At 63.4% G+C, this 27,432-nt stretch overlaps 1 protein-coding gene across 1 annotated transcript; it reads right to left on the reverse strand.

Moving 5' to 3' along the window:
- Positions 1–16,779: 16,779 nt before the first annotated feature.
- TMEM39B (transmembrane protein 39B) lies at positions 16,780–24,753 on the reverse strand. Its single transcript, XM_084274091.1, has 8 exons — positions 24,562–24,753; positions 21,629–21,848; positions 21,224–21,307; positions 20,411–20,565; positions 19,105–19,441; positions 18,114–18,301; positions 17,492–17,612; positions 16,780–17,157 (listed from the first exon to the last, which is right to left on the reverse strand). Exons 1-8 carry the CDS (start codon positions 24,687–24,689, stop codon positions 16,921–16,923), a joined length of 1,470 nt encoding a protein of 489 aa, XP_084130217.1. The 5' UTR covers positions 24,690–24,753; the 3' UTR covers positions 16,780–16,920.
- Positions 24,754–27,432: the final 2,679 nt, after the last annotated feature.

A 27,432-nucleotide genomic window follows, 5' to 3' on the forward strand; every position in this document is an offset into this window, starting at 1 on the left:
GGGGGAGGTGGTCGGCGGGGAAGGGGAACGGGGTGCCGTTCCCCCCACACCCACCACCCCCGGGATGCTGCTCATCCTGGCCCCAGCACCCCTGAAGTATTTCCACCCCCCAAGCCCAAACACCGCTGGGGCACCGCTGCCCTCAGCCTCGACACCCCCGGGGTGCTGCCCATCCCAGCCCTGACACCCCTGGGGTACCTCTGTCCCCAGCCCAAACACCCTGGTGAGGGTCCCACGGTGCCACTTGTGCCAGCCCCACCACCCCCAGGAGCCACTTGCCCAAGCCCTGTCACCCCGGGGTGCCACTTCCCCCAGGGTCCAGCTCGTCCCAGCCCCACCAGTTCCCCTCCTGCTGTGCAGGGCTGGCTGTGCCATGGGTGACACCCCAGCTCCCCGCCTCCTGTGCTCGCAGGCACATGGACCGGCTGGTTTTTCCCCTGTAGATGTCTTCCTCCTCTCTGCCTTCCCGGAAAAGGGTCTCTCTGGAGAAAAGAAAGTGAGACTCAGCCGGAGGGTTGGTAACGCTGGCCAGGGGCCTGCAGCTTCCCCCTGCTGCCAGGGCCACCGGCTGCAGCCCTGCCGCAGCCTGGAGCCAGCAGTAAGTGTGGTGGACAGTCCCCTTGGCACCCAGGCACAGCTGAGTTCACTGGGTGGGTCCCCTGAATGGAGATGTGAGCCCCCCAAATCGAGACCCTTTCAGCCACTCCGATGTCCCCCCACCAGCCTGTGCCCCTCCAGCAGCTGCAGTGGGTCCTGAGTGCCATGTCCTGAGCCCCACGGCCTTGGCACCTTCCCGGCCCCCTGGTCCTGCCCAACCCGCACCCCTCCAGCAGCTGCAGCGGGTCCTGAGTGCCATGTCCCGAGCCCCACGGCCTTGGCACCTTCCCGGCCCCCTGGTCCTGCCCAACCTGACCTGGACCACCCCCCCCCAGCCCCCAGCTGCACTGCAGAGCCTGTGCAGGATCAAGGCCAGCGTCTCCGAGGGGAAAACAATGTGCTGCTGTGTGTGCTCCCCCAACAAGGTCATGTTTTGTCTCTGTCCTCCCTCCCCCCCCCTCCGGCACACATCATCTCACCCCCGTTAGAGCGAAATTTCCCTGTTAATTAAACCAGGCGGCATCTTCCTTATTGACTTTTGGTCGCCAGTTGATAAAGCCTCTGAATGGCTGCTGGGTGCTGCCAGCCCGGCCGCCTGCGCCTTCGGCCAGCTGCAAGATCAAGAGTGGCCTGAGCAGCCGTGAGGGCTGGAGAGGGGCTGTGGAGGACGTACCCATGGAGCAGCACGCGCTTTCCAGAGGCTGTTTGCTTTGGGAAGACAAACGGGCCAAGCAAGAGTAGTGAATCAGTCAGTAAACACGCTCGTTCTGGAGCCCAGCGTCCCCAGCCCTCACTGCTGGGAAACACAACCCAGCAGAGCCATGGCTAGTGAGCCCTTCCTTCTGTCCCAGGAGCCACCCGGCGCTGGGCAGCATCTGCACCAGACCTGCTTTTCCTCCCACATTTGGGGAGTGGTCTTACATCTCTCCACAGAGTTTCCTTTTGTCCTGGCTCTTCTCCACAGGGATATGGAGAGTTCTGACACTGCTGTCCCATCCCATCCCATCCCATCCCATCCCCATCCCCATCCCCATCACCATCACCATCCCCATCCCCATCCCATCCCCAGATCCAAGGGGAGCCGCTAAAGCGAGCAGCGCTGATAATCCAGCACCCATCTGCACCATCCCTGTGAGCTGGGTGGGGGCTCTGGGGGTGCAGCCTTTGGGGTGACAGTGGCATCCCTGGTGCAGCTGTCTGTTGGGCTGGGGGGTGCAAAGATGTCCCCCATGCTGCGGAACAGGGATTTATCAGGCTGGGGCTGCCATGCTCCATGCTGCTGGCTCAGCCAGGGCTCCTGCCTCAGCCCCCCGCCCCCCATCATCTCCTCACCCCCCCTGCAAAGCCCAGGTCTCTCCTACATTTGGCCAGAGGGGATACAGTGCTTTACACCCCGCTGCTCCCCTGCCACAGCGATCAGCGGGCAGCGCCGGAGTGACGGGAGGCAGATGTGATGTCTCTAAAGGGCAAACTTTAGCATGGTGAGACAGGTCAGGATGCAGACCTGCTTGGGGGGGGCGGGGGGGGGAGGGCACCCCCATCACCCTCAGAGGCGATGCAGGAGACCTCGCATCCCATTCTCTAGCAGGCTGCATCCCCGAGGGACCCCCAGTCGCCACATCGCCCGTGATCCCGGCTTTTCTTGCCAACCCTCTTGTGCGGCGCTGCGGAAGGGCCCTGGGTATAAACAGCCACCTTCCCCCGGAGATTCCCAAACGTGGCTCCTCTCCCCAGGCCTGGCTCTGCTGCAGGTGTCAGTCCCTGACCGATGGCAGCAGCACCAGGAGCTCTCAGCCGGCTCCGGAGCGGCACTTGGTCCGGCCACAGTGCCGGAGCCTCAGCATTCCGTGCGCTGAATGTGGGTCCCCTCTGGGTGCTCCAGCTCTGGGTCTCCACCAGCTCCCAGGACTTTGTGGCAGGGATTTGGAGGGTGCAGGCAGACGGGCAGATTAGGGGGCTGTCTGCTCCTGCAGCAGATGGACAGGCAGACAAATCTGTCTGCTCCCCTCGCGCTGCTCCTGCCCGAGAGGCCTCGGGGACGCAGGATCTTTGCGGATGTGATTTCTCCACTTTCCAGACCTACTTAAACTGCGTGCTGATGATTAATTTATGAGGTGTGAAGCACGGATGGGCTGTGAGGCAGAGCAGCGAGCTCAGCCCTGCACCCGGGGGGGTGGAGGGAGGGTGGGGGGTTTGGGGTGGGGCAGGAGGGTGCAGTCCCCAGCCCCCTGCCCGGCTCCTGCCACCCGCCACGTTCCCCCAGCCCTTAATGAAGAATTAGTGTGATTATTTATTCATGTATCCAGAGTCACCCACGAGCCTCTGATCATCTGCTGGAGGATTTTAACAGAGTTAGGGGCCCAGCCGGGGCAACCGACAGCGCTGGGAATAAAGCAGAGGGATTTCCATATTGATTTATAAATAGCAAAGGAATTAGCTAATTAGATCACTCCAGGGAGAGAATTCCAGCAGGGAGAGTGTGAGGGATCGGGCTGTGCTGTGTGCAGGGATGGGTGGTGGTGGCTTCTGCCACCATGGCAGCTTTGGCATGGGATGGAGCTGCTACCACGTCCCCCAGCTGTGCCTGCCTCTGGTTTGGCTTTGCCAGGACCTGTGGTGCAGCACTGGGCCATGACCCTGCGGCCAGCGATGCTCTGGATGGGTGGCCCTGGAGGGGACGGGGCAGAGGGGCTTGGGGGGGGGACACACTGCAGGTGCTGGGGGGTGGGGGGGGCTGTCCTCAGCTGCAGAAGGACAATCTGCTGAACTTCATGCTGGGGGATTTCTGCGGGGAACGAGGGCCGGGCAGGCAGGAGGAAGAGCTGGGTGATGTGGTGGCCGTGGGGGTCTTTCCAGTCCGTCGCCCAAGTAGAAGTTGGTCGCTGTTGGGCCTGGTCGTGGCTGCGCTGTCGCTCGGGCTGGCTGCTGAGTCAGTGCCCACCAACCCTCTGCAGTGGGACACAGCGTCCCGGACCCAAGCAAGGGTCTTCATGGGGCTTTGCCGGGGGGGTCTCCCTGCCGCCCGCACAGAGCTGGTGCCACAACCCGTGTCCCCAGAGTCCTTCCTGCCCTGGGAAAGGCTCCAGCCTGGGAGGCTGCAGCGAGGCGCTGCCTTCCCATAGAAACATATAAAAGGGCCCGTTCTTGTATTTGCCAGAGCCCCGTCATTTTTGGTTGTGAAGATCCCATGGCAACCGGGCCCTTGTGTAACTGCGTTTGCTATTTCTGGGCTCGCTTTCCACTCGGGTAACATCCTCCCTGCATCCCACCGGCCCCGCTCTCCCGGCCCGGGGACCCTTCTCCCCCCATCAGCCCCTTCTCCGGTGAGGCCAGGGGCAGAGGTTGGCAGCTGTGAGTCACGCTGGAGGAAAGAGAGAGCAATCCCCTCTGCCTCTTATCTCGCAGACCATCTGTCCTTCTTTTCGGCCAGGAGCTGGAGCCTTTGCAAACAAAGCCAAGCCTCTCAACCTACAACCTCTCCAACTTCATCAGCGGGGTGCCTGGGGTGGGGTGGGCTGTGCTGTGCTGCCCAGGGCCCGCAGCCCCGCTTTGCCCCAGGAATCAGGATGGGGACAGTGGTGGGATGCGATGGGTCCCGGGTGCCTCCCCATGGGCACATTCCCAGGGGTGTTTCTGCACCATGGGGATCAGCAGCTTGTGGGGAGCCCCCCTGCATTCCCTTTCCCAGCCCAGCCGTCTCTCCCAGCTCCTCCTGGGAGCACAGGAACCCGCGGCAATGCCCTTGCCCAGGCGGGATGCTCGTCCCACGCGCTTTATCTGCAGCATCCCCGCTCTGGGCTGCATTTCAGGGCTGATAAAGGGCTCCCTGACCCTGAGCGAGCCGTGCTGCTGCCGGTTCGGATGCGTTATGGAGCAGGATGACTGCCAGCGGGTGTCCGGAGAGAAAAGGGGCCGCAGCATCCAGCTGGCAGCAGAGACGGGAGGGCGGATGGGTGCTACTGCACACCGGGCTCTGCTCCCTCCTGCCTTGGAGTGCTGGCAGGGACCCCCAGCCCCAGGGCCGCGCAGGGACCCTGTTCCAGAGCCTCCTTCCTCGTTATAAGGGAAGTTTATAATGGAAACAAAAGCCACACTCAGTCCAAGCCGAGCTTTTCCCGTCCCGTTTCCTCCGGAGCTGCCTGCAGAGGTGCCACGGGAGCGCGTCTGCACCCTGCGGCTGGGGCGCGTGGCGGGGACGTGTGCCGGGCTCCCGGGCGGGTTGGGCATCGCCCCACTGCCCGGTGCTGTGCCCACCCCCGCAGGGAGCCCAGCCTGGCTGCATCGGGGCACTGCCCTTCCCTGGGGACAGTGAACCCCCTGGGCAGTGGGAGCCTGTGGCTGTCCTGGGGGTGGGCTCAGCTCCCTCCATCCCTGGGGTGACCTGTGTGACCTTGGAGCTGTGCTGGGCACACTGCCTGCCTTGTTCCCATGTAGGTGGGCTGGGGGATGGGATGGCAGTCCCATGGACACGGGTTCAGAGGTAAGGCCTGGGCCAAGCCGCACAGAGCTGTGCCTGGCTCCTTCCCTGCCCCCAGAGATTACACCCACGGGCAAGCCCTGCGTCTCTGAGGGGTGGGCACACGGCTGGTGGGGGTCTGGCCTGTGCTCACTCCCCCATCCCACACCCCCATCCCATCACAGCTCCATGTGCATGCCCACGACGCTCATCCCACCATTGCATCCTTTGGCACCAACAGCTCCACATCTCCACCACCAGCCCCCCCTCCCCACAGCCCAGCGTGGTGACCCCTTTTCCCCATGCCCCTGGGGCTGGTGGCAGCCAGCCGACCGCGTCGTGGGGCAGCCGGTGCTGCCGGCCCCGGGACAGGAAAGCGGCGCTGGGATGCTGTGGGGCTGCGGTGCCTCCCCCGGCGCGCAGCCGGGGCTCTATGGGCCCCTTTCTCCCCGCCACTCAATGTGTCTTTTTGTTGTGCTGCTGGGTTTTGATGCCTGCGAGCGGGGGGGAGACAATAACTCGCATTGTTCCCTTTCAGCAACATCTGACGGGCCAGGCAGAGAGAGGCCAGTGTGTGTGTGTGCAGAGGGGGAAGGGGCCGGGATGGGATGGGATGAGATGGGATGGGATGGACTGGACGGACAGACAGCCAGGAAGGCGAAGGGACGCCCAGGCCAGGGCTGGGGGAATGGGGAGAGCCAGAAGGGGGGATGTGGGAGATTGAGGGAGGGGTCGTTATCTTCTGGTACCCAAACCCTGAGAGATGCAACCCTTCCTTCTCATCTTAATGGTCTATTAACTTTAAAGCCTCATTAGGAACCTGAAGTGTCAATACCATTAACCCCTTCAGCGCTGCTCCCCGTACCAGGAGATGCTGGTTCTCTGCTGGGGGTGTGCAGCTTGGGGTGCCCATCATCCCCCCTGTAAATCCCAGTGCCGAGCCTGGAGCCTGTGGGGCCAGGAAAACCCTGAAACCCCACGCAGGTGGGATGGGGCAGGGGCTCGGTCCCCACCAGGGTGGGCTGTAGGCAGGGGGGGGAGCTGGGAGGGGAGCTCAGCCGGGGAATCACGGCGGCGCTGGGATTGCTGCAACTTTCCAGGAGAAATCCCCCTTTCCCTGAGCCCTGGCTGTCCCCAGCCTGGATTGCTCAATAGCCAGGAATTCCCCTCCTTCAGAGCAAAACCAAAACTGCGCCTGGGGCTGCTGTGACCCTGGGCAGGGCTGGGTGGGAGCCTCAGGGCCCGCAAAGCCCCGAAACCCTGGTGATGGGCTCCTGGGGGTCGCTGCTCTGTGCCCCAGCCTGGCGCTTGGGGATCACTTTGCACCCCCAGGAGTCCCAGCCGGGCTCCCTGTCTCCACCGGGGGGGGTGTTTGTCCCCACTGGAGGCAGGTACCAAGCTCTGCCCCCCTCCCCAGGCTTGCCAAGCCTGGCCTCGATGCGATGGGCATCCCACCCCCCCCCATCAATCCCCACGATCCCACCATGGGTCCTGCTCTTGGCAAAGGTGCTGGGAGGGGACGGCGGCCGGTGTGGGGCTCGGGGGGGGGGGTCTGTTGGGTGGGGGGGCTGTTTTGGGGGCCCTGGCCAGCGTGCCGGCAGCAGCGGTGCCCTCCCCACCCCCACGCTCGGCAGGCTGCAGCGGCAGATGCATTTCGCCCAGACTTGCATGGCCGTAGCCATGGCAACGGCTGCGCCGTGGTGGGATGCGGGGGGCGGGGGGGGGGGATGCGGGCGCCGGGGCTGCACGGCAACGGGGGGCTGCATCGCTGCGGCTGCTCCCCACAAAGCCTGGGCTCAGCCTGACCCCAGCGGTGCCCTCCCGGGTCCGTGACACGCCGGTGCACACGCGTGTTGCTCTGCACACGTGTGTGCGAGTGCAGACAAGGGCACAGCTCTCCCTGGGGTGACGGTGCCGAGGCAGCGCCATGGGGGGGGGGGGGGGGGGGGGAGGCTGGGCAGAGTGGGGACGGAGCCCCTCACCCCTTTCTCAGGGCTGGGCTGCCATAAAGCTGGGGGCTGTTTGTGTCTGCTGCCACCCCAGCTCTGCTTTGTCTCCGCGTTAACTTTTAACCACGGCGCCTTTCCTCTCTCTGCCAGCCCTGGCCAGCCTGGCCGGGGGCCCTGCGGCTCTACTGGGAGTACTGGGGGCCGCAGACCCCCCCACCCCAGCACGGTGCGTGCCCGCTCCCTGCACCCCGGCAGCAGGATGGGGACTGGTCTGGCTGCATCCCGACCTCTCGGCTGCCTCCAGGGATGCACGGTGGCCGGAGCTGGTGGGGGCAGAACCATCGCAGCCCCGGGGGCAGCTGCAGCCGCAGCATTTCCAGCGATGCTACACCAGGCTGGGGTGCTGCCTGCCCACCCCCTTCCCCCCCCCACCCCCGCATCAGCCCCCTCGCTGCTGCGGTGCGGGCAGCCGCCAGCCCGGCTGGGTTTGGCAGCAAAGCAGCTCAGCTGGAGAAAAGCCTCCGGCGCTGGAGTGACCCACTAACCTTGTTCTTTCTTAAAAATGCATGGGATGCAGGCAGCTGGCTGCAAGGGCTGGCGGGCGCAGGCGCGGGGCTGGCACCACGTTCCCAGCACCGAGCCCACACGCCCGGGCTCGGGTGTAACGCTGCAGCCGTGCAAAGTCTGCCTGGCACAGCCCACAGCCCAGCTGCCGTGGCTGGGGAGGGATGTGCTTTGGGATCCATCCCCGGGCACCCCGAAGTGCTGTCCCCACCTTGGTCGCCCCACAAGAGGTTCCCACTTCCCTGCTGAGGAGGGGAAGGTGGGTGCAGGCTCAGCCCGTCCCCCACCGCAGCCCTGACCTCCTTTCTTCCCGGCTTCTCCCTGCCTCTAACACACCCTGGCCAGATGGCTGGAGCCTGGGGGGGAGCTGGGGACAGAGGGGGGACGGCGGCTCAGCCCCGCTATGGGGTACACACCCTGTTCCCTGCGCTCAGGGGCAGCCCTGGCACCCTGTGTGTCCCCAGCCCCATCGTGGTGCCCGTGGGGAGGGGGTGGGGGCTGAGCCCTGGCAGGGGTTAACAGATTTCTCTCGCTGATTTAATTTCGGTCTCGTTTGCATAGCTTATGTGGTGGTGGCTGCAACAGCTCGGCTGGGGTGGTAAAGACACGGGGGGGGGTATTTTTAGCAGCTCCAGGCTTGAGCCGAGCAGCCCTGGGGCAGCATCCGGCCTCAGCATCCCACTGCGGGCACCTCGGGGGGGGCACACATGCACCCCCCAGCTCATGGCAGGAGCTGAGCCCTTTGCTGGGAGCCCAGTGAAGGTTTTGCCTGGCTCTTTGTGCAGCTGCAACCTTGCTTTAAGGAGAAACAGAGCCCAGAACCCCAGAGCAGTGCAGGCTGCAGCACCGGCAGCACGCGGCGAGTAAACCACAGCAGAGCAGCTTCACCCCCGGCTCAGAGCAGCTTCACCCCCGGCTCGGAGCAGCTTCACCCCCGGCTCAGAGCGGCTTCACCCCCGCTCAGAGCAGCTTCACCCCCGCTCAGAGCAGCTTCACCCCCGGCTCAGAGCAGCTTCACCCCCGGCTCAGAGCAGCTTCACCCCTGGCTCAGAGCAGCTTCACCCCCGGCTCAGAGCAGCTTCACCCCGGGCTCAGAGCAGCTTCACCCCCGGCTCAGAGCAGCTTCAGCCCATCTCAGCTCCCCAGCCCGGAGAGGGGCTCCATCCCCAGCTGGCTGTGGCTCCCATCCTCTGCCCCCCTCGCTGCAGAGCCTGGATCCTCTCCCGCTGCCGGCAGCTTCCCGTCCTCACGATGCTTCCCATGGCTCCATCCCCCCAGCGCGGCTGCGCTCCGACCCGGGGCGAGGGAGGAGGAAATCACAGCGGGCAGCGATGGGGTGCGGGGAGAGCGCGGGGAGGGGGGGGGGGGGGAGTTTTTCTGAGCCCTTAGGAAATCCCTGCGGCTTCCTCTGGGGTTTCAGCCCTGGCCGGTCTGGCAGTAAATGCGAACAGCATGAATCACCCGCCGGAAACGTCTCACGTCCCAGCCGTGCCCACGGGCCCAGCCCACGGCCCAGCCCACGCTGCCCGGTGCGGCTCACCGGGGCCGTGCCCGAGCCGTCCCTCGTCACCCCCAGCGCCTGCTCGGGGCAGAACGGGCTGTGGTGGTGACGGGAGCTCAGCTTCCCTGAGCTGCGTGTGCACGGTCTGCCCGGGGGTGCACGAGCACGTGGGGGGGTGTGCACATGGGTGCACGAGTGCCCGGGCACGTGGGGATGTGTGTGCACGGATGCACAAGCACGTGGGGATGTGTGTGCACTGGTGCACGAGTGAGTGGGTGCACAAGTGCCCGAGCACGTGGGGATGTGTGTGCACGGATGCACAAGCACATGGGGATGTGTGTGCACTGGTGCACGAGTGTGTGGGTGCACAAGTGCCCGAGCACGTGGGGATGTGTGTGCACTGGTGCACGGGAGTGTGTGGGGGTTGTGCATGGGTGCATGGGTGTGCAGGTGGCTGTGCACACTCCCCCCAGTTGTGCACACACGTATCAGTGTGCCCACACCCATGTGAGCACACACTCGTGCGCCCAGGTGCACACACACACACACACACACACACACACACACACACACACACACACACGTGTGTGGACCCCCCCAGCCGGGCCCTGCGCATCCCGCTGCGGTGCCAGCCAGGTGGCAGAGGAATCAGTCTCTCGACTCCTCTGACTAATTAACATAAATTGACACTGACTAATTAACCGTCCTGGCTCATTAGAGCCCGGATGCCGCAGCGCTGGGAGCAGCAGGCAGCCGAACCCTCGCTGCTGAAGCACCGTGGCCACGGTCTGCCCCACACTGGGCACTTCCCACCACCGACCTCCCCCCCCAAAGTGTCTCCATCCCCATCCCCATCCCCATCCCACGGCAGCGATAACGAGATTGTTCCCTAATCCACTTATTCCTGGCTGGTGCAGGGGGCTGGCGACAGCCCCTTGGGGTGCCTGGTGTGTGGGGAGCCCCCAGGGGCGGCCAGAGGTGCTGGGACCGGGGAGACACGGGGAGACACGGGGCCCTGGCCGGGTCTCACCCCCTCAGTGTGCCTGGGGTCAGGGGGACACACAGAGGGGGCTGCTTTAGGGAGCGGGGCGCAGGGGTAGGGCCCCCAGCACGATGCCGCCCGCTCTGCAGCTCCACAAGAGGGAAGGAAAAGGAAATTTCTCGCTTCCTGAGGAAATTTCTCACTGGGGGGGGGGGATGTGGAAGCCCCCGCACAGGTCCCATCCTGCCGCCACAGCCCGCGCCCTCCGCCAGCACCCCGGTACCTGCCGGCACACGCCGCTCCCCGCCGGCTGACGCGGGGCTGAGTCACCTCCCGGGCGCTGCACACCCGACCGGTTTGGGGGAGACCCTGGGGCTCAGCGTGGGAACGGCCTGACCTCAGAGCAGCACCGAGCCAGCTCCAGCTCCCACGAGCTGCCTGCGGGACCCTTGTCTCCCAAAACCAAGGCGGAGGCCTGGAGAGAGGGGGCGTGGGGGGCTTCGTGCAGGGGGGTGGCAGTGCTCCTGGGACACTCTTGCTCACTCCTGCAGCCCCCCCCGTAACCCCCAGCATGGTGGGTTAAAAACTGGGTCAGCGGTGGGTCCCCAAAAGTGATTGGAATGGGGACTCGCTGCTCCCCGGGTGGGAGCCGGGGGGGGACTTGCTCCGCTCGATGCCTTTACCGCTGAGCTGGAAGAGACCAGCTGGTGAAACACCGACCCCCCCCCCCCCCGAGATCACCCTGCAGCGGCACCGGGCCGCGTCCCACCAGTAGGTTGGGGGCTGGAGCCCTGTGGGGGGGCACAGGGGGTCTGGGTTGGTGACACTCTGGTGGGGTCAGGCCTCCCCCCCCGCCCGGGGGTTGGAGAAGAACCGTGGGGACAACGGACGGCGCTGGCAGGGTGCGAACGCTGGGAGCAGGCGGTGGGTGCGGGGCCGGGGCAGGAAACGGGGCGGCAGCACCGGCTGGGGCCGGCGGAAGAGCGGCGGGAAGGCCGGGGCGGCAGGAGGAAGCGCGGCTGGGCGAGGGGCTGCCCCAGCGCCCCAGTGTGAGAAGGATGTGCCCACCCTGCCCATCATTCCCACCCTGCCCACCATGCCCACCATGCCCATCATTCCCACCATGCTCCCCATGCCCACCATGCCCACCATGCCCATCCTGCCCACCCTGCCCATCATTCCCACCATGCCCACCCTGCCCACCATGCCCATCATTCCCACCATGCCCACCATGTCCACCCTGCCCATCATTCCCATCCTGCCCACCATGTCCACCCTGCTCATCATTCCCACCCTGCCCACCATGTCCACCCTGCCCATCATTCCCACCATGCCCACCATACCCACCCTGCCTACCCTGCCCACCCTGCCCATCATTCCCAGCATGTCATGCCCACCATGCCCCCCATACCCACCCTGCCCACCCTGCCCCCCATGCTCACCATGCCCATCACACCCACCATGTCCCCATGCCCCCCATGCCCACCACGCCCCTATGCCCATCATGCCCCCATGCCCCCCACGCCCGTAGCGGGACCGAAACTCCCCGTGTGCCGGGAACCGGGTGAGCGCCGGGCTGAGAGCCCCATCCCAGCCGCCCTGGGGACCGCAGGTCTCGGCGCATCCCACCGCAGCCGCGTGCTGGGACTCGCCGCCGCGTGCCGCAGCGTGGGTGATGCTGCAACCGGCTCTGCAACGCTGCGGCCGGGGATGCTCAACCCCCTGTGCCCACGCCAGGGGCAGGGTGCCCAGGACATCCCTCCAGCGTGGTGCCGGGTGAGGAGGTGCTGCTGCCCACAGGGCTGGGGGCTGAGTGGGGAGCTGCGTTCCCCAGGGGTGTAGAGGTGGGTTTGGGGGTGCTCATGGTCCCCCCAGACCTCCAAAAGGGCTGAGGGATCCTCATCCTGTGCCATGCCCAGCATGGGACCACCGCAGAGGCTGACACCTTCCCGGGAGGTGGGTGACCTGCCTGGCTCTCCCTGCTCACCCCTTGGCCCCCCAAATCTCCCTCCACCACCATTCCCACCCAGCTCCACTGGGACCCAGAGCGATGCTGCGGGGAGGGGACGTGTCCCATGTCGGGGGGGCCTCAGCCCAGTGTCCCCCCAGCTTGGCGTGAAGCGTGCTGGAGCGGTGGGAGCTGCCGACCCTCCGGCTGCCGCTTCCCCAGCAGAGCAGAGGATGAGCTGATAAATATTTATAGCTGCTGCTGGAGCCGGGTGGGTAAAATGGCAGCGGAAACGGAGAGGGGGGATGAGGGGGGGATGATGGGATGGCTCCGCTCCCCTGCGATCCATCTGGCCCCCGCGCTGTTCCGTGCATTGTAGTGCTGCAAGTCACCATCTGCTCCCCGTGGGGACTGCTGTCTCTGTGTGTGTGTGTGTCCCCCTCAGCCCCAGGGTGAAGCAGCGGCACGGCAGTGGGTGCAGCAGGCGTTGTCTCGCCTCCATGGCACAAGTGTGATGAGTTTGGCGGTCTCGGGTGATGAGCAGAGGACCAGCAGATGCTGGGTGGGTGGGCTGGGGGTCCTGCCCCCCCCTTGCCCCACACTTGCTTACCCCGGGTCCTGGGTCCCCACCGTGGGCTTGTTCAGATGAAAAAATCAGGGCGTGTGTGTGTGTGTGTGTAATTGCTAATGAGGATGTGCATATGCTAATTCAGGGCTGCCAATTACTGCAGGTCTCAGTGGCTCCGAACGGGGCCTCCTGGGCCGTGTCCTGCCCCGGTTTTGGCCAGGCGAGCCCTGGGCAAGGTCAGGCAGTGGTGGGGGCTGTGGTGGCCCCTCGGCTTGGCACCCCTTGGATTCGGGTCCCACGGAGACCCCGCAGCTCTGGGTCTGTGGGGGGTGGGGCTTGGGGTGCTGCTCAGGGGTCTCAGGCTTGCAGCCCCCATCCCAGGGGAGCAGGGATGCTGGTGGGATGGGCACTGGGAGGATGCTCCCACCACCCCTCTGTGATCCCCCCCCCCCCGATCTCACACAAAACCTGCTGTGGTGTGAGGTGGCAGCGGGTGAACAAGCCCTTAATTAGCCACTCCAGGGCCTCGGCTTTATTAATGACTATTAAGGAAGAATTACAGCTACTGGCCTCCAGGTGAAGGACGATGTGGCCCAGCTGGGATTGGCCACACGCACTGCGCACCCAGGCTGGGGACCTTTGGCATCGTGGGGCTGCTCCTGGCCCCCTGTGCCCCCCCCTGTTCCTCTCCCCACGGCAGCGGCTGCTGGATCCGGCAGCGCAGGTTTGGGGGCCGGGGGCTGCCCCAGCCCCGCGCCGAGCAGCCGGCACCACGGGTCCTCCGTCTGCTCCGGGCCGGGGAGGGACCAGCCGGGACCTGGCTGGGGGCAGGATCCGGGGATGGGGACACGGGCAGCAGATGTGGCCTCCCAGGAATGCTGGGACAGGCTTTTCGGGGAAAACAGCCGCTTCCCATCAGCTGCATCCGCTGGGAAGTGGGGAGGGAATTCCCGGCGGGCAGAGGAGACGGAGGCTTCTGTGCCCCGTGTCGGGTCTGTGTGCGGGGGGGGCGAGCCCCGGGAGGTGATGCTGCCTGGCTGGCTGCTCTGTGCCCCCCAGCACAGCCTGTACCCTGGGTGCCGTGCTTTTGGGGGCACCCTGGGGTGGGTGGGCTCCCTGGACCTGCTACTCTCTTGGCTGGGGGACCCCACTGCGCTGCCAGCCGGCTTCTCCCCGGCAGCTCGTTAGGGGCAGGTATGGGATTAGCCGTAATTGCCCACACGTTGATGTCTGTAACCGCCTCCCTGAGGGATACTCGTTACCTGCAGCAAACCCGCCCCCGGCGCTAATCCCGGGATTAGGGGGTGCAGGGAGGGCGGCAGATGGAGCCCGGCCAGGACCCCCGGGGTGCAGCGCTGCCCTTGAGCCCAGCACCATTTGGGTTGTCCCGGACTCCTGGGGTCACCGAGGATCCCAGCTGATCCCCCACCCTGCTGCTCCCAGGGGAATTCCCACCCAGGATCTCCCCTGGAACTTGGTCCCCTCTGGGGCTGCTGGGAAAGCCCCTGTGCACTCCCCGCCAGAGGATTCAAGGGAAAGGAGAAGTGTCCCCTGCTCCCCACCACAGCCCTTCCCCGCTGCAGGAAGCGCCTTTTCTGGGAACCCAGTAACCTCCACGTCCGGGATGAGGAAGGGGATGGGGGTGCACACAAGCAGCTTTCGAGGCTGGGAAGCCCTGTCCAAAGATAACCAGTGCCCAAGGTCTTGTTGCTGAAGCTGAGGGGACCTCTGAGCCCTCCTGGTGTGACTGGGAGCCCCAGATTGCAGCCAGGGTGTGGGCAGCTTGGCCAGCTCCAGTCAGAGCACCCCAGTGGGGGAACGGGCTCCATCACCCCTGGGCTCCCTGCTGCGTTTGGCCCCCAAAATACCAGCAGTGTCCTCAGGGTGGGCAAAGGGGTGAAGCTGTGGGGAGGGGGAGAAGGAAGCAGAAGCTGTGAGGAGGGGGAGATGGAAGTCTCCATGTGAGCCCCGAGCAAAGCCGGGTCTCTGTGGGCAGCTGCCCGGGGTCCCAGCCCGGCAGGGAGGGACGGGGGGGTCCTGTGGGGAGCTGCACTCAGGGCTTTGCGTTGGGAGGTGGGAGGGGTGTCTCTGCCCCTCCTGTCCCAGCCGGACCCCCCCATCCTGCCCGTCGAGCGCCCCGTGGCTGCGTGCTAACCTCAGGGTCCCCGCTCAATGGGAGGAAGGAAATCCTCATCCTCGGGAAAGGCTGGACACGGCCGTTTCCTCCTGCTGCGGTGGGGAGGGGGCCGGGGCACAGGCAACACCCACCCGCAGCGCCCCGACACCCCCGCCCCAGGCAGCAGCCCCGGCAGAGGCTGCGCCTGGCCTGGGCTGATAGGAGAGCCGGGGCGGGGGGGGGGGGGGGTCTGTGTGTCTCTGTGCCCCCCCCCCCCAGCCCTGCAGGACCTGCCGGGGGTCCTCGGGGGGCTCCCCGCAGCCGGGAGCCCGGGAAGCGCCGCTGCCCTTCGGCCCTCAGCGGGTGGGGGGCTCAGCCCGGATCCCCCCGCGCTGGGGACACGGGGCGGTCCCGGTGCGGGGGCTGCGTGGGGCGCGGTCCGTGGGGCTCAGCTGCCCCCCCGGGGCTGGCAGAGCTCCCTGCCCCCCCGCCCCCGGCCCTTGCTGGCCCCGCTCCGCCTTCCTCTTCCTCGCCGCGCCCTTCGCCCCGCCGGCGGCTGATAACGCGGCGGCGGCGGCCGCTTTGCTCCCGGTGGCCTTTGGCCCCGCGGCGTCTCCATCCCGGATCCTCACGCCGGGAGACGGTCCCGCCGCGTCCGCGTCCGGGGACACGCGGGGCCGGGAGCTCGGGGCTCGCGGCGCTGCCGCGGCCCAGCCCGTGCCCCGGGACGATGCTGCCGCCGGCACGGAGCGCTGCGGGGGCCGGTCCCAGCCCTCGCCGGGGTCCGCTCCGGTGCCGGGTTCGATCTCCGGGCAGCGCCGGTTTCAGTTGCCGTGATCTCGCCGGGGAGGGTGGGGGGGTCCCGAGGCCGGGGGCCGGCGGCGCTGCCGGGATGCGCCGGGGCGGCACCGGGACCGGCACCGGGACCCGAACCGGGACCGGGACCCGCACCGGGAGCGGCCGCGCGCGCTCCGGGCGCCCCCTGGCGGCGGCGGAGCCGGAGCGGAACAAAGGCGGGACCCGGCGGCGGGGACCCCCCAGCCCGGGCGAGGGGCGGCCCCGGGCCCGGCCCCGGCCACAGCGCCGGGCGCGGCAGGAGCGCCCCGGGGCCCGGGCGGAGCTGCCGGGGGAGGGGGCGGGTCGGGGGACACAGCTCAGCCCAGCAGAGCGGGAGCGGCCCGAGCCCCCCGCCCGGGGCGGCGGGTCCCCCCCCTTGCTCCCCCCCCTTCCCTCGGCCAGGGGGCACCGGGGGGAGCCCTGTGGGGGCCCCAGGAAGGATCAGGGCTCTTCTTGTGTCACAGAACCCCAGAATCCCAGACTGGGCTGGGTTGGGAGGGACCCCAAGGGTCCCAGAGCTCCAACCCCCTGCCACAGGCAGGGACACCAACCTCCAGCCCTGGAGCTACACAAGGTTGCCCAGGGCCCCATCCAACCTGGCCCTGAACACCCCAAGGGATGGGGCACCCACCCCCTCTCTGGGCAGCCCCTTACCACTCTCTCTGTACAGAACTTCCCCCTAATCTCTCCTCTCCCCCTTCTCTCCTCCAGCTTCACTCCATCCCCCTTGTCCTGCCAGTCTCTGCCCTTTAACAAGCTGATTCCCCTCCTGTTCCTCTGCTCCCTTCAGGGATGGGAAGGCTGCAATGAGGTCCCCCCACAGCCTTCTCTTCTCCAGGCTGACCCAGCCCAGCTCCCTCAGCCTCTCTCCGTAGGGGAGCTGCTCCAGCCCTCTGATCATCTCCATGGCTCCTCTGACCCCTCTCCAACAGTCCCACATGTTTCTTGTGTTGGGCCCCAGCTCTGGACACAGCACTCCAGCTGGGGCCTCCCCAGGGCAGAGCAGAGAGGGACAATCCCCTCCCTGTCCCTGCTGTCACCTCTCTGCTGCTGGGACTGAGACCGAGGTGATGAGCTTTAATTCTCATCTTCCCCCTCGCTGCCAGCTGGAGCTCCAACTCCAGCAGCAACATTTGCACCTCTCCCAACCAAGCACCAGTTAATAAATCACTCCCCTCAACTACAACCAGGAGGCAGCCTTCTAGAGGGGGAAAAATGGGGGGATTTTACCAGACAACAACCACACAAACAACTGTTGGGAGTAAAAAAATATGTTTTTTCCTTTTAATTACATCAGTTATCAAAGAAAAAAAAAAAAAAGCAGTGGTAACAAAAATACAAAGCTCTGAGGGTTCCTTGTTTTGTTGTGTTGTGTAAGCAGCTGAGCATCAGTGCAATTGTTTTAATTTAACTTCTGCTCTGAGTCTCTGCTGGCAGAGTAGGAGTAGGCTTTGCCCAGCACCAGCCGGTCACGCAGCAGCTTGAAGAAGGCGTAGTAGTTGCTGAAGAGGATCAGTGCCAGGGAGATGGTCTGGTGCCACTTCTCTGAGGAAATCAGTGAGTAAAGCTGGTAGAAGATGACGGCTCCTTCCAGCAGGATCAGGATGTTGAGGATCCTCAGGGGTTTGCTGAAAAAGAACTGCAGGAGAGGCCCCAGTGAGGCACCGTGCAGGGTCAGACCCTCTGTGAGGTGTCTGGGGCTGGGGTGTGAGGTTGGGGGGGTGTCTGTGGGGTTCCCCTCTGGAGACAGGACACACAATTCCCCACGAGCAGCTCTGGAGAGAGCCCTGGTTTGTGTAGGGCCAGCACTGATGAGGAAGGGACTAAGGGGAAAGACTGTAGGGAACCACCACAGCAAGCTCCACGGGCAGCAGTCCTGCTTGGACAGGCAGCTGGGGCAGTCAGGGGTGCTGCTCAGGGCAGGAGGTGGGGGTCCTGCTGCGGGGTTCCCCCCCATCCCCCTGTGACCTTACGTGGAAGCGGAAGTGCGAGACGTCCGAGGGCACCGCCACGTTGTAGTGACCCACAGCTTTGTACACGTTCTTGCTGTGCTTCACCAACACTCCCTGGGGCCACATGCACTCCTCTGTCCACCTGTGGGAGACAAGCAGAGCTCCTTTCAACCCCCACAGCTGGAGCTGGGGGTCTGTCACCTTCCCCCCGTCAGCCAGCCCGAGGCAGGAGCCGCTTGGCAGCGCTGGCCGCAGCAGCGAGCTGCTGGTGTTTGTGAGGGCAGGGTCTGGCCCACTGAGACATCTCACCACAGCAGTGACCAACAGTGGTGACCCAGGGGCAGAAGCAACAGGCACCCTGCCAGAAACCAGACCTGCTCACTGTGCTTGGAAGTGGGCAGCACAGTGCCTGTGAGCTGTCTCAGCCCACAGCCTGTGAGCTGTCTCAGCCCACAGCCCCACTCCCATTTTTCCTTTCCCTTTTTCTCCCCTTTTTTCTTTCCTCATTTTCTTTTTGCTTGTTGAGGAAAGAGAAGAAGAGAAGTGGCCAAAAAGCTGAGCTCCCCATCCAGCCTTCATTCATGCCAGCAGACACACCAGCTCAGAGAGAACTCCAGCCCTAAGCCCCAGGAGAATTCCTTACTGATGCTGCAGGACGTTGGAGCAGAGGGCTGGATCGACCTTCTGCCAGCAGCCCAGGTGTGCTGCAGCTTTGTGCAGCAGGTCACAGTAGCGTGCAGGTAAGAGGTACTGCATCAGGATCACTGATGTGCTGATGGAGACCAGGAGGAAGAGCTCACAGGACCAGCGTTTGTCATAGTACTGAGTGTTCTGTGAGGGGGACAAGAAGAAGATGTGGCTGTGTTTGGACAGCCTCACCTGAGAAAGGCATCACCACACAGCAGCACTCAGGCAGGGGGAACGAGGGGCTTTCCACAGAGCTACTAATCCTGCCTGGAAAAGCAGCACCCACACAGGATGGCTGCTGTACAACTCTTGAATGCAGACAGACATTTGTGCTACCATCATCATCACCCACTGCCAAATCCAGGGAGAGAGGTCCTGATGCTCCCCTGGCTCAGCTGCTGGGGGTGGGAGCACCAGCCCCTTGGGGAAGGGGACTTGGGCTCAGCCCTGAGGTCTGACAGTCTCCCTACATGACATCTTTATTAGGAACTTAGATAAAACAGCCAAGAATCCCAGGCAGGTCCATCCTTCTCCATACCACCTCCCTTACTAGAGTCGATCCCCTTGTCCTGGAGCTCTGTGCTCAAATGTCACTGTGCCACGGGCTGGCTGGCCCTGAGCTTCATAGGATGGGGAGGCTGGAGGAAGAACCCCTCCTTAACAGATGTGGAAACGCTCTTAGGACAGTCAGAATACACCTTTACTGGGACAGTATTGCCCTCTGCCATCTGGAGTTTCACCAAAGTCTCCCTGCCTATGGCAGGGGGGTTGGAACTGTGTGATCCCTGGGGTCCTTTCCAACCCATGCCATTCTATCACTCCAAGTTAAACCAAGGTGTTTTTTCTCCCCCATGTTCCAGCAAAGAGAGAACCAGACCACCCCCCCTCCATAACCCAGCACCCAGCTCCCCACAGTCCTCCCCAGCCAGCCCCGCTCCCTCGCTCACCTTCACAAACCAGACAGGCACGAAGGCCACGTAGTAGGCACTGAGCATGGAGCTGACCAGCACCTCCTTCATCCTCCAGTTGAAGTCCATTTTCAGGTACTCCACCTCGCTGCGGATGAGGTCTGGGGACAGGCAGCAGGCGTGCGTGGGCATGGGCTCCATGCCGTACATCTGCCGCGTGTGCTGCTTCCAGGTCTCCTTCAGGACGCTCAGGTAGTCCCTGCCCCTGGAGTTCACCTCGCTGGTCTCTCTGGGACCGATGTTGGCCACCTGGGAGAAGAGCCCCGTCTTCCTCAAGTCACAGTTCAGCTGGAGGAAGGGAATGTACATGCCAAACCTGGAGCAGCAAAGTGCGGAGAGGTGGTTACTGGCCTGGGAGCTCCCCGCGCGCGGCACCCTCGCTGGCACCAGTGATCCCCTCACACCCACCCCCCATGTGATGGGTGTGAGCCACCCTGGCACCCAGCACCTCTAGGAACTCTGGAGAAGAGCATCTCCCATCTGACCTCAGGCACAAGCACCAAGATCTTTATCACATGTGTCCTCCTGCATTTCCTGGAGAGGAGGGAGCCACTCCCAGGATCACCAGGTTGGAAAAGACCTTTAAGATCGAGTCCAACCGTTCCCATCCTGTGCTGAACCACATCCCTGAGCACCTCATCTCCCCTTGTTTGAAACACACCCAGGGTCAGTGACTCAGCCCCTCCCTGGGCAGCCTGTTCCAGGCCCTGACAACTCTTTCAGGGAAGAATTCTTTCCTAACATCTAATCTGACCCTGCCCTGGGGCAGCTTGAGGTCATTTCCCCTTGTCCCTGTCCCCTGGCTGAAGAGACCATCACCCAACTCTCTGCACCCTCCCTTCAGGTAGTTGTAGGTGGTGAGAAGGTCTCCCCTCATCCTCCTCTTTTCCAGACTAAACATCCCCAGCTCCCACTACTTGGCTGCAAACTGAACTGGGAACAGTGGGGAAGTGGTTCAGATTCATTCCACCTGAGGACTAAGGCTGCCTGAAGGCACAGGTTCTCAGAACACCCTGAGAAAAGCCCACAACCCTCTTCAGAAGACAGGAGCAATCAGGGAGCTGTAATTAACACTTGTATTAAAGCTGAAATAAGGGTAAATATTAAAGCTGTGCCTTGCCACCAAGAAAAAACATGACAGGGCAAGAGGGAAAAGGGTAGTTTAAGTTCTGCCACCGTGTAATCGGGTGCTTTGACACTTCAAGGCTTCATTCCCACTGAGCAACACCCACTGCAGCTGCAGCAGCATCAGAAGTTGCAGAGAGGTGAGAGAAGAGGCACTTACGGGTAGCACAGGAACAGGAGGTTGAGGAAGGAGTAGGTTCTGAACAGGTGAATGATGGATCTGCACAGACTCCAGCCGGTGCCGGTGAGGACGGCGAAGCGCGTGACCACCAGGAAAACGGAGCGTGGCAGGGAGACTTTGCCACTCTGAGAGGCCTGAGGGGAGAGGAGGGGGAGCTGGGCACAGGGGACACTCATTCTCTCTGTCCCACAGGAAGCAAATGGCACACGAGCAGCGCTCGGTCTGTAAGATCAAGTGTGGGAAGGAAGAGGCAGTGAGAGGCTCTGTTTGAGTGTTGCCAGGAAGGGGAGGCCTTCCCTAGGCTGGAATTGAGACTCTCCAGAACCCAGGGCCTTGTTCCTCAAGCTGGAAGGAGGGGAGAGCTCTCTGAGCTTCTTGTTGAGGTCTGGCAGTTGTTGGTGTGACCAGCCTGTGCTCCTGGACCCGCTCACTGCAGGCAGCTTCTGCAGCCAGGGAAACCCAACTACCCTGGTTCCTCCTTGAGGGAATCCAGAGGAACCCAGAGCACAGGAAAAGAGCCAAATATGGCTCTTCAGGAGGAAGACAGGGGACTGACTGCAGCCTGGGTGAGGCAGTAATTCAGCAGCAATTCCAGAAGGACAGAGAGCATCACGAGCCACAGCTTGAGGTGCTCATTTCTGGTCTTCCCATTAGAAACCATGCCTAGGTTTCCAACTTGGACACAGCACAAAGTTCCTCAGGACAGGACAGGAGAGTTTGGAGCTGCACAGGGGACCCAGAGCTTAACATGACACCTGAAGAATGGTTCTGAGATCTGCTTGGGGACTTTACCTCCTTCACAATAGCACCGATCAGCCGGCGGGCCAGGACGATTGTCGTCACCGTCAGCACGTTGAAGTCAATAAGGTGAAAGTTCTGTGGTGACAAAAGACACAATGATGCCACCTCCCACCAGGCAGCAGAAACCCACAACCAACAGAGAAGCTCCCAGGTGACTCTCTTTTCCTTGGACTCTCAATTCCGAGATCAGGAAGAGGACACCAAGCAGACAGCCAGCACCCCAAATTTGCCACGTAAAGAGGTGGATGAGCAGCACTCCAGGGCTGCAGAGCCACATGTAGGTTGTATCAAACATACACAGCAAACTTTATGTCTCATGAGCTGAGAGACAGCCTGACAGACAGCCTGACAGACAGCCCGAGTCTCAGCAGACAGCAGCTGTCCCCCAGTGCTTACCAGGGAGGTGTGTGAAGGTGGGTGGGAGGGTGGGTACCACCACACTGTTTTGTAGATGTTGATGTAGTGGACGAACAGGGCGACGAGGTGGCAGAAGAAGAGCTGCAGCTCGAACAGCACACTCCTCTCCACGGGCAGCTCGGGGATCTTACAGTGCCGGAGGGGGACGACGGTCTGTGCTGCCAAAGGTGGGCTGGACAGGCCTGTACCTGAACCACTCCTGCCAAGGGGAAGCAGAAGGCAGCAGTCACTTCCCTGAGGGGAACACAGCCCTGTCCTCCAGCCCAGACACTCGCTGTCAGGGGTCAGGATGGACTGAGGACCCTGCGCTGACTGTCCCGGCCAAGGGCTGCCACAGAGCAGACACACAGAGCACGACAGCTGCAGGCAGATGTGAGCAGGAGTCTGCCCAGTGAAAGCAACATCTGGAGCCAGGCCAGTCTGCAGCACCAGGTCGTTTGGTAATAAACCCCTCACAGAGAGTCAAGTTCAACAGCCATGGCTCTGCTGTGCTACTCAAGGGGCAACCAGTGGCCCTCTGAATTAATTGGAAGCTTTCAGGCCTGGAGTTGCTATTTACATTTCCAAGAGTGCTTGAACATGAAACACTGAGCAATTAAACACACAAGCCCTTTCTCATTCCTCAACTTCCATTGGACTAGGGAGGAAAAACAAGTTTAGTGAGAGGTGTGTGTTCCTGTGTGAGCACGCACACAGCCCCAGACAGCAGCCCTGGAATCAAAGGGAAGGGAATTAAATCCACCAGATGTAACTCTCCCAACTTGCAATCTCTAAATAACTATGGGCAAAGGAATCTGGGCGTGGGTTTCAAAGCAACTACAGAGCACCAACTCCTGCTGAAGATCCCGAAATGGAACCACAGGAGTCTTGCAGGGTGACTGTGGAAGGACTTCTCAGCTGGGGCAGACAGGGGTGGGTCTGCCCGTGGCTCTGAGAAGGTTGGCAGAGTCACAGAGCCACCAGCTTGGGAAAGACCTTTAAGATCATCAAGTCCAACCATTCCCATCCTGTGCTGAACCACATCCCTGAGCACCTCATCTCCCCTTGTTTTAAACAGACCCAGGGTCGGTGACTCAGCCCCTCCCTGGGCAGCCTGTGCCACAGCCCCACAACTCTGCCAGGGAAGAACTTTTCCCTCCCATCTGCTCTGACCCTGCCCTGGGGGAGCTTGAGCCCATTGCCCCTTGTCCCATCTCCTGTCCCCTGGCTGCAGAGACCATCACCCACCTCTCTGCACCCTCCTGGGAGGGCAGGGGAGGGGGGAGAAGGTCTCCCCTCAGCCTCCTCTTCTCCAGGCTCAACACCCCCAGCTCCCTCAGCTGCTCCTCAGAGGATTTGCCCTCCAGCCCCTTCCCCAGCCTGGTTGCCCTTCTCTGGACTCCCTCCAGGATCTCAATGTCCTTATGGTGAGGAGCCCAGAACTTTAGGGCAGCCTACAGTAAGGTCACACAGGAGGGGAAAACGTCAGGACCCTGAGCTGTGTCTGTGAAAGCCCCAGATTCCCAAGCTGGCAAGACCAATTCCACTCCCCAGGACTGAGAAATCCACCAACAAACTCTGTTCCTGTAGAGAGAACAGGAGCTCCTGTTCCTGTCCTTCAGTGAAGGGCTTCAGTATGAACACCAAGGTCTCTGTGCTGAACAGACACACAAGACCCAAGGGTGCTTCTGCACAAGCAGCTCATAAGGAGCACAGAGCCCCTTGGGACCCCCCAGCTGTGCAGGTGATGGGTGTCAGAGGGTCTGGCTGCAGACAGATCACCCAGCAGCAAGCTGGGCTGGGGGGTTTGTGCTGCATCACCCCTGGTGACCAGGACCTTTCTGCACACTCTCACAGCAAGGGATCTCCAAGGTGATTGCTCCACCTCCTGCAGCCTTGCAATAACTTGTCTGAGTAATTGTATCCCTATAAATTTCTTGGCCTAGGGCTGTAGGAGAGTATGGCAGGAGTGTGTGAAGACACTCCCCTTGGCAGGGGGTGTGTTGAGACACATTCAGCATCATCTTTGCAGAGGGTTGACAAAGCACCTCCTGCTTACACACTGCTGCTGGGGCCCTGCTTCTCCCTCCCCTCGTTGCAGAAATGCAACCAACCAGCCAGGGTAGAGCCTGGAAACCCCACAGCCTGCACCTCACCTCACCAGGCAAAGCTCCACCCCAGAAACACCTCACCTGACAAACCTCAGGGCACAGCAAATGCAACGATCACAACTCCAGGCAGGCAGGATAAAACTTTCTCTCTATTCTTACTTTCAAGGGGCACTAAAGGCTTCTGAACAATCCCAGACTGGTCTGGGTTGGGAGGGACCCCAAGGGTCCCAGAGCTCCAACCCCCTGCCACAGGCAGGGACACCAACCTCCAGGCCTGGAGCTACACAAGGTTGCCCAGGGCCCCAGCCAACCTGGCCTTGAACACCCCCAGGGATGGGGCACCCACCCCCTCTCTGGGCAGCCTGTTCCAGCCCCTCACCACTCTCTCTGGACAGAACTTCCCCCTAATATCTCCTCTCCCCCTTCCCTCCTCCAGCTTCACTCCATCCCCTTGTCCTGCCAGTCTCTGCCCTTTAACAAGCTGATTCCCCTCCTGTTTCTCTGCTCCCTTCAGGGACTGGGAGGCTGCAGTGAGGTCCCCCCACAGCTTCTCCTCTCCAGGCTGACCCAGCCCAGCTCCTCCAGCCTCTCTCCATAGGGGAGCTGCTTCAGCCCTGGAAGCCTGACACAGTTTGGTAAAACACTTCCTGACCTCAGGCAGACCCCACCTCACCCACCTGCAACACGGGGCAGGAGGAGGAGGATTTCAGCTGGAGACTGGGAGTTCCCAAGGTGCTGACCCGCAGGGCAACCAGCGGCGTGTGAGCTGGGGAGGCCCCAGGCCCGCCCCAGACAGACAGACAGACAGCCAGACGGACGTACCTGGTGCGTGAGCGCACCCCTGTGACAGAGGAGCTGGTGGCGTGGCCAGAGCTGCCGGCGGCCCCCGGCTCGCAGAGCGGGTTTCGGCAGTAGGAGGCGCGGTTGGGGCCCCGCCGTCCCCCTGCCATAACAACGGCGGCTGCCGGGGCTGCTCTCCCAGGGGCTCCTCGGCTCGGGTCACTGCCTGCTGCTGTCCTCAGCCCTGGAAACTGCAGGGAAAGGCTCGGTTACCCAGGCTGAGCTGCCCACCACACCCCGGCCAGCCCTGGCACAGGCTGCTCAGCCCTTCCCAGCACCTCCTCTGCTCGCCACAGGGGACAGAGGCAGCCCCAGACTGCTCCCAGTAAGGTCACCCAGCAAGGGAAAACCTCCCAGCTGCCTGTGTGAGACCTCCAGACTCCCAGGCTGACAAGACCAATCCCACTCCCCCAACAACCTCTGCTCCTTGTCAAGCTGCTGGGAGCTCAGGGAGCTCAAAGCCCACCCCAGCAGCCTCCCACAGGGGCAGGAGGCAGCATTTCACACCCCTTCCCAATTTACCCTGGGCTTACCCCTGCTTTACAGACAGGGCAATACCTCTGCAGGGATGCTACAACCATTTGCCCCAAGGATATGGTGACCTGGGGTGCTTTTGCCCAGTTTTGTGCTGGAATCCAACCTTGGCAGCTCTTTTACTGGGGCCCTGCAAAGGCCATTTAATGCTCATTTAAGATGGGAAGAAAATAGCTGGGATTTTTAGGGCATTTGTTGGTGTGTGCCTGAGCAGCACAGAGCCCAAAGTTAGCTTCTTCAGTGCTTGCCTGAATAAATAACAACAAAACCACCAGTAACAAGGATAACCCCCCCACCAAGGCTTTAAAAACCTTCTCTGGAACCTGCTTAGCCTCAGGAGAACCTGTGCAACTCTGGAGAGGACAGGATGGCAACACACAGCTGAGTAGAAGCAACACCCGAGCTGAACCCATCAGGTCATATCAACTGCTTCCCGTTTGCCTTCCTGATTGCCCATTCCCAGTTTGAACCACTAAGCAATTAGCACCTGGGGTTCAAAATGGGTGATCAGAAAGTAAAATTGCTGAAGGCCTAGAGACTGCTCTTATATAAGAGTTTCAAAGGTTATGCTGAGCTCCAGAGAGTCCTGCTGTACTAGTCCCGGGCAGTGGGGGCCAGGGGGGCTGTGCTGGGGGGGCTACACCCAAGGGAGGTGAAGATACCCCAAGCCAGGGGCCATCACAAAGTCTGGGGGGGGGCAGGACAGAGGTGGCTGCTGGGCTGGGGGAGCTGAGGGGCTGACAGAGCAAAAGGAGACCCCAGTACGTACCACAGCACGCCTCGTGCACACAGAGGGCCCCCCCGAACGCAAGACAGGGGCTGGGGGAGGCACCAGTTGGGCAGGCCCTTGCTGGGGAGGGGAAGACAAAGGGTTTGAGGCCCGAGACTCCAGGACAAGGGAGGCTGAGCGGGAAAAGCGGCGGGATGAAAGTGCCTGGGAAGAGAGCGGTGGCGGGGGGGGGGGGGGGAGCCCGGGGAGAGGCGGGGAGGGGCTGCAGGAGCTGTGAGCGCTCAGAGAGGGGCTCTGAGGAGCAGCAGGGGCCGAGCGGGCACAGCCCGGGGGCTGCGGGGCCCCCAGCGGGGCAGGAAGGGGCCGAAAAGCCCCCAGGGCGCAGGCAGAGGCTGGGGGGGGAGGGGGGGGCGTGGGACGGGAAAGCTGGGGTGGCAAACGGGGGCCCCGGGGGGGTCTGTGAGGGGCCCGGGGGTACGAGCCGGGGCTGCGGCGGCTCTGGAGACCCCCGCCGGGGTGCGGGAGGCCCGCGAGGGCCGCGCCGGGCAGCAGCGGGGCCGCGGGCAGGGCCGGGGCGCCCAGAGGCTCCGGGCCGGGCCCGGGAGCCGCCCCCGTCACGGCGGCGGGGCGGGGCCAGCCGCGGGCTCTCCAGCGCCCCGCCCCGCCGCTCCGTCCCGTCCCCCGGCTCCCGGCTCGGGCCCCGTCCGCGTCCCGTCCCGTGCGCGGCCCCTTCCCCGCTGCCCGGGCCCGTCCCGCCGCCGCTTCCCCCTCACCCATCTCCGGCCGCCGCTCGAGCCTGCGCCCGGCGCAATATGGCGGGCGGGGCCGGCGGCGCGATGGCGGCCGGCAGCGGACAATCCTCCTGCGGGGAGCGCGAAGCCCCGCCCGCCACCGGCCCCGCCCCTCCGGCCGGGCGCGCCGGCGCTGGGCGACCCTGGGGAGGGTGCGGGGGGGGGGGGGGGAGCAGGGGGGCTGAGACACCCCCCAGCTCTAGAGAAACAAGAGAAAAAGACCCTCACGCCCGTGCAGAAGAGCCGACAGCCGGCGGCAGGCCTTTATTAGACGGCTGGTCCCCGCGCAGAGCCGGGTTTGGGGTTTTTCCCCCTCTCTTTCCTCCAGCAGTGGGGCCGTTGATGCTCCAGCGTGGGCAGAGCATCGCTCAGCCCCCAACTGCCCCTGCCTGGGCGAAGGCAAAGTCCTCACCCAGGTGAAGGGCCCTTCCCGGGGCCAGGCGCTCCTTCCTGGCTGGCTGGGGGAGCTGCATCCCGCAGAGCCACCAGCACCAGGGAGGCACAGCCCGGGGCTCCTGTGGAATCTTCTGGAAACAGCTATGATGGGTTAGGAGCTGGTTTGCACCTCTACCACCACACATTGTCCTGTGGTGTCTGGTTGTAAAGGTGGTGGTGAAAGCAACAGCTTCACTGGAAGGAGCTGTCACTGGGGGTGTTCCAGGCCAGGCTGGATGGGGCTCTGGGCAACCTCGTGTAGCTCCAGGGCTGGAGGTTGGTGTCCCTGCCTGTGGCAGGGGGCTGGAGCTCTGGGACCCTTGGGGTCCCTCCCAACACAGCCCAGTCTGGGATTCTGGGATT

Source organism: Gallinula chloropus (assembly GCF_964237585.1).
Source record: "Gallinula chloropus genome assembly, chromosome: 22".
NCBI classification, from domain to species: domain Eukaryota; kingdom Metazoa; phylum Chordata; class Aves; order Gruiformes; family Rallidae; genus Gallinula; species Gallinula chloropus.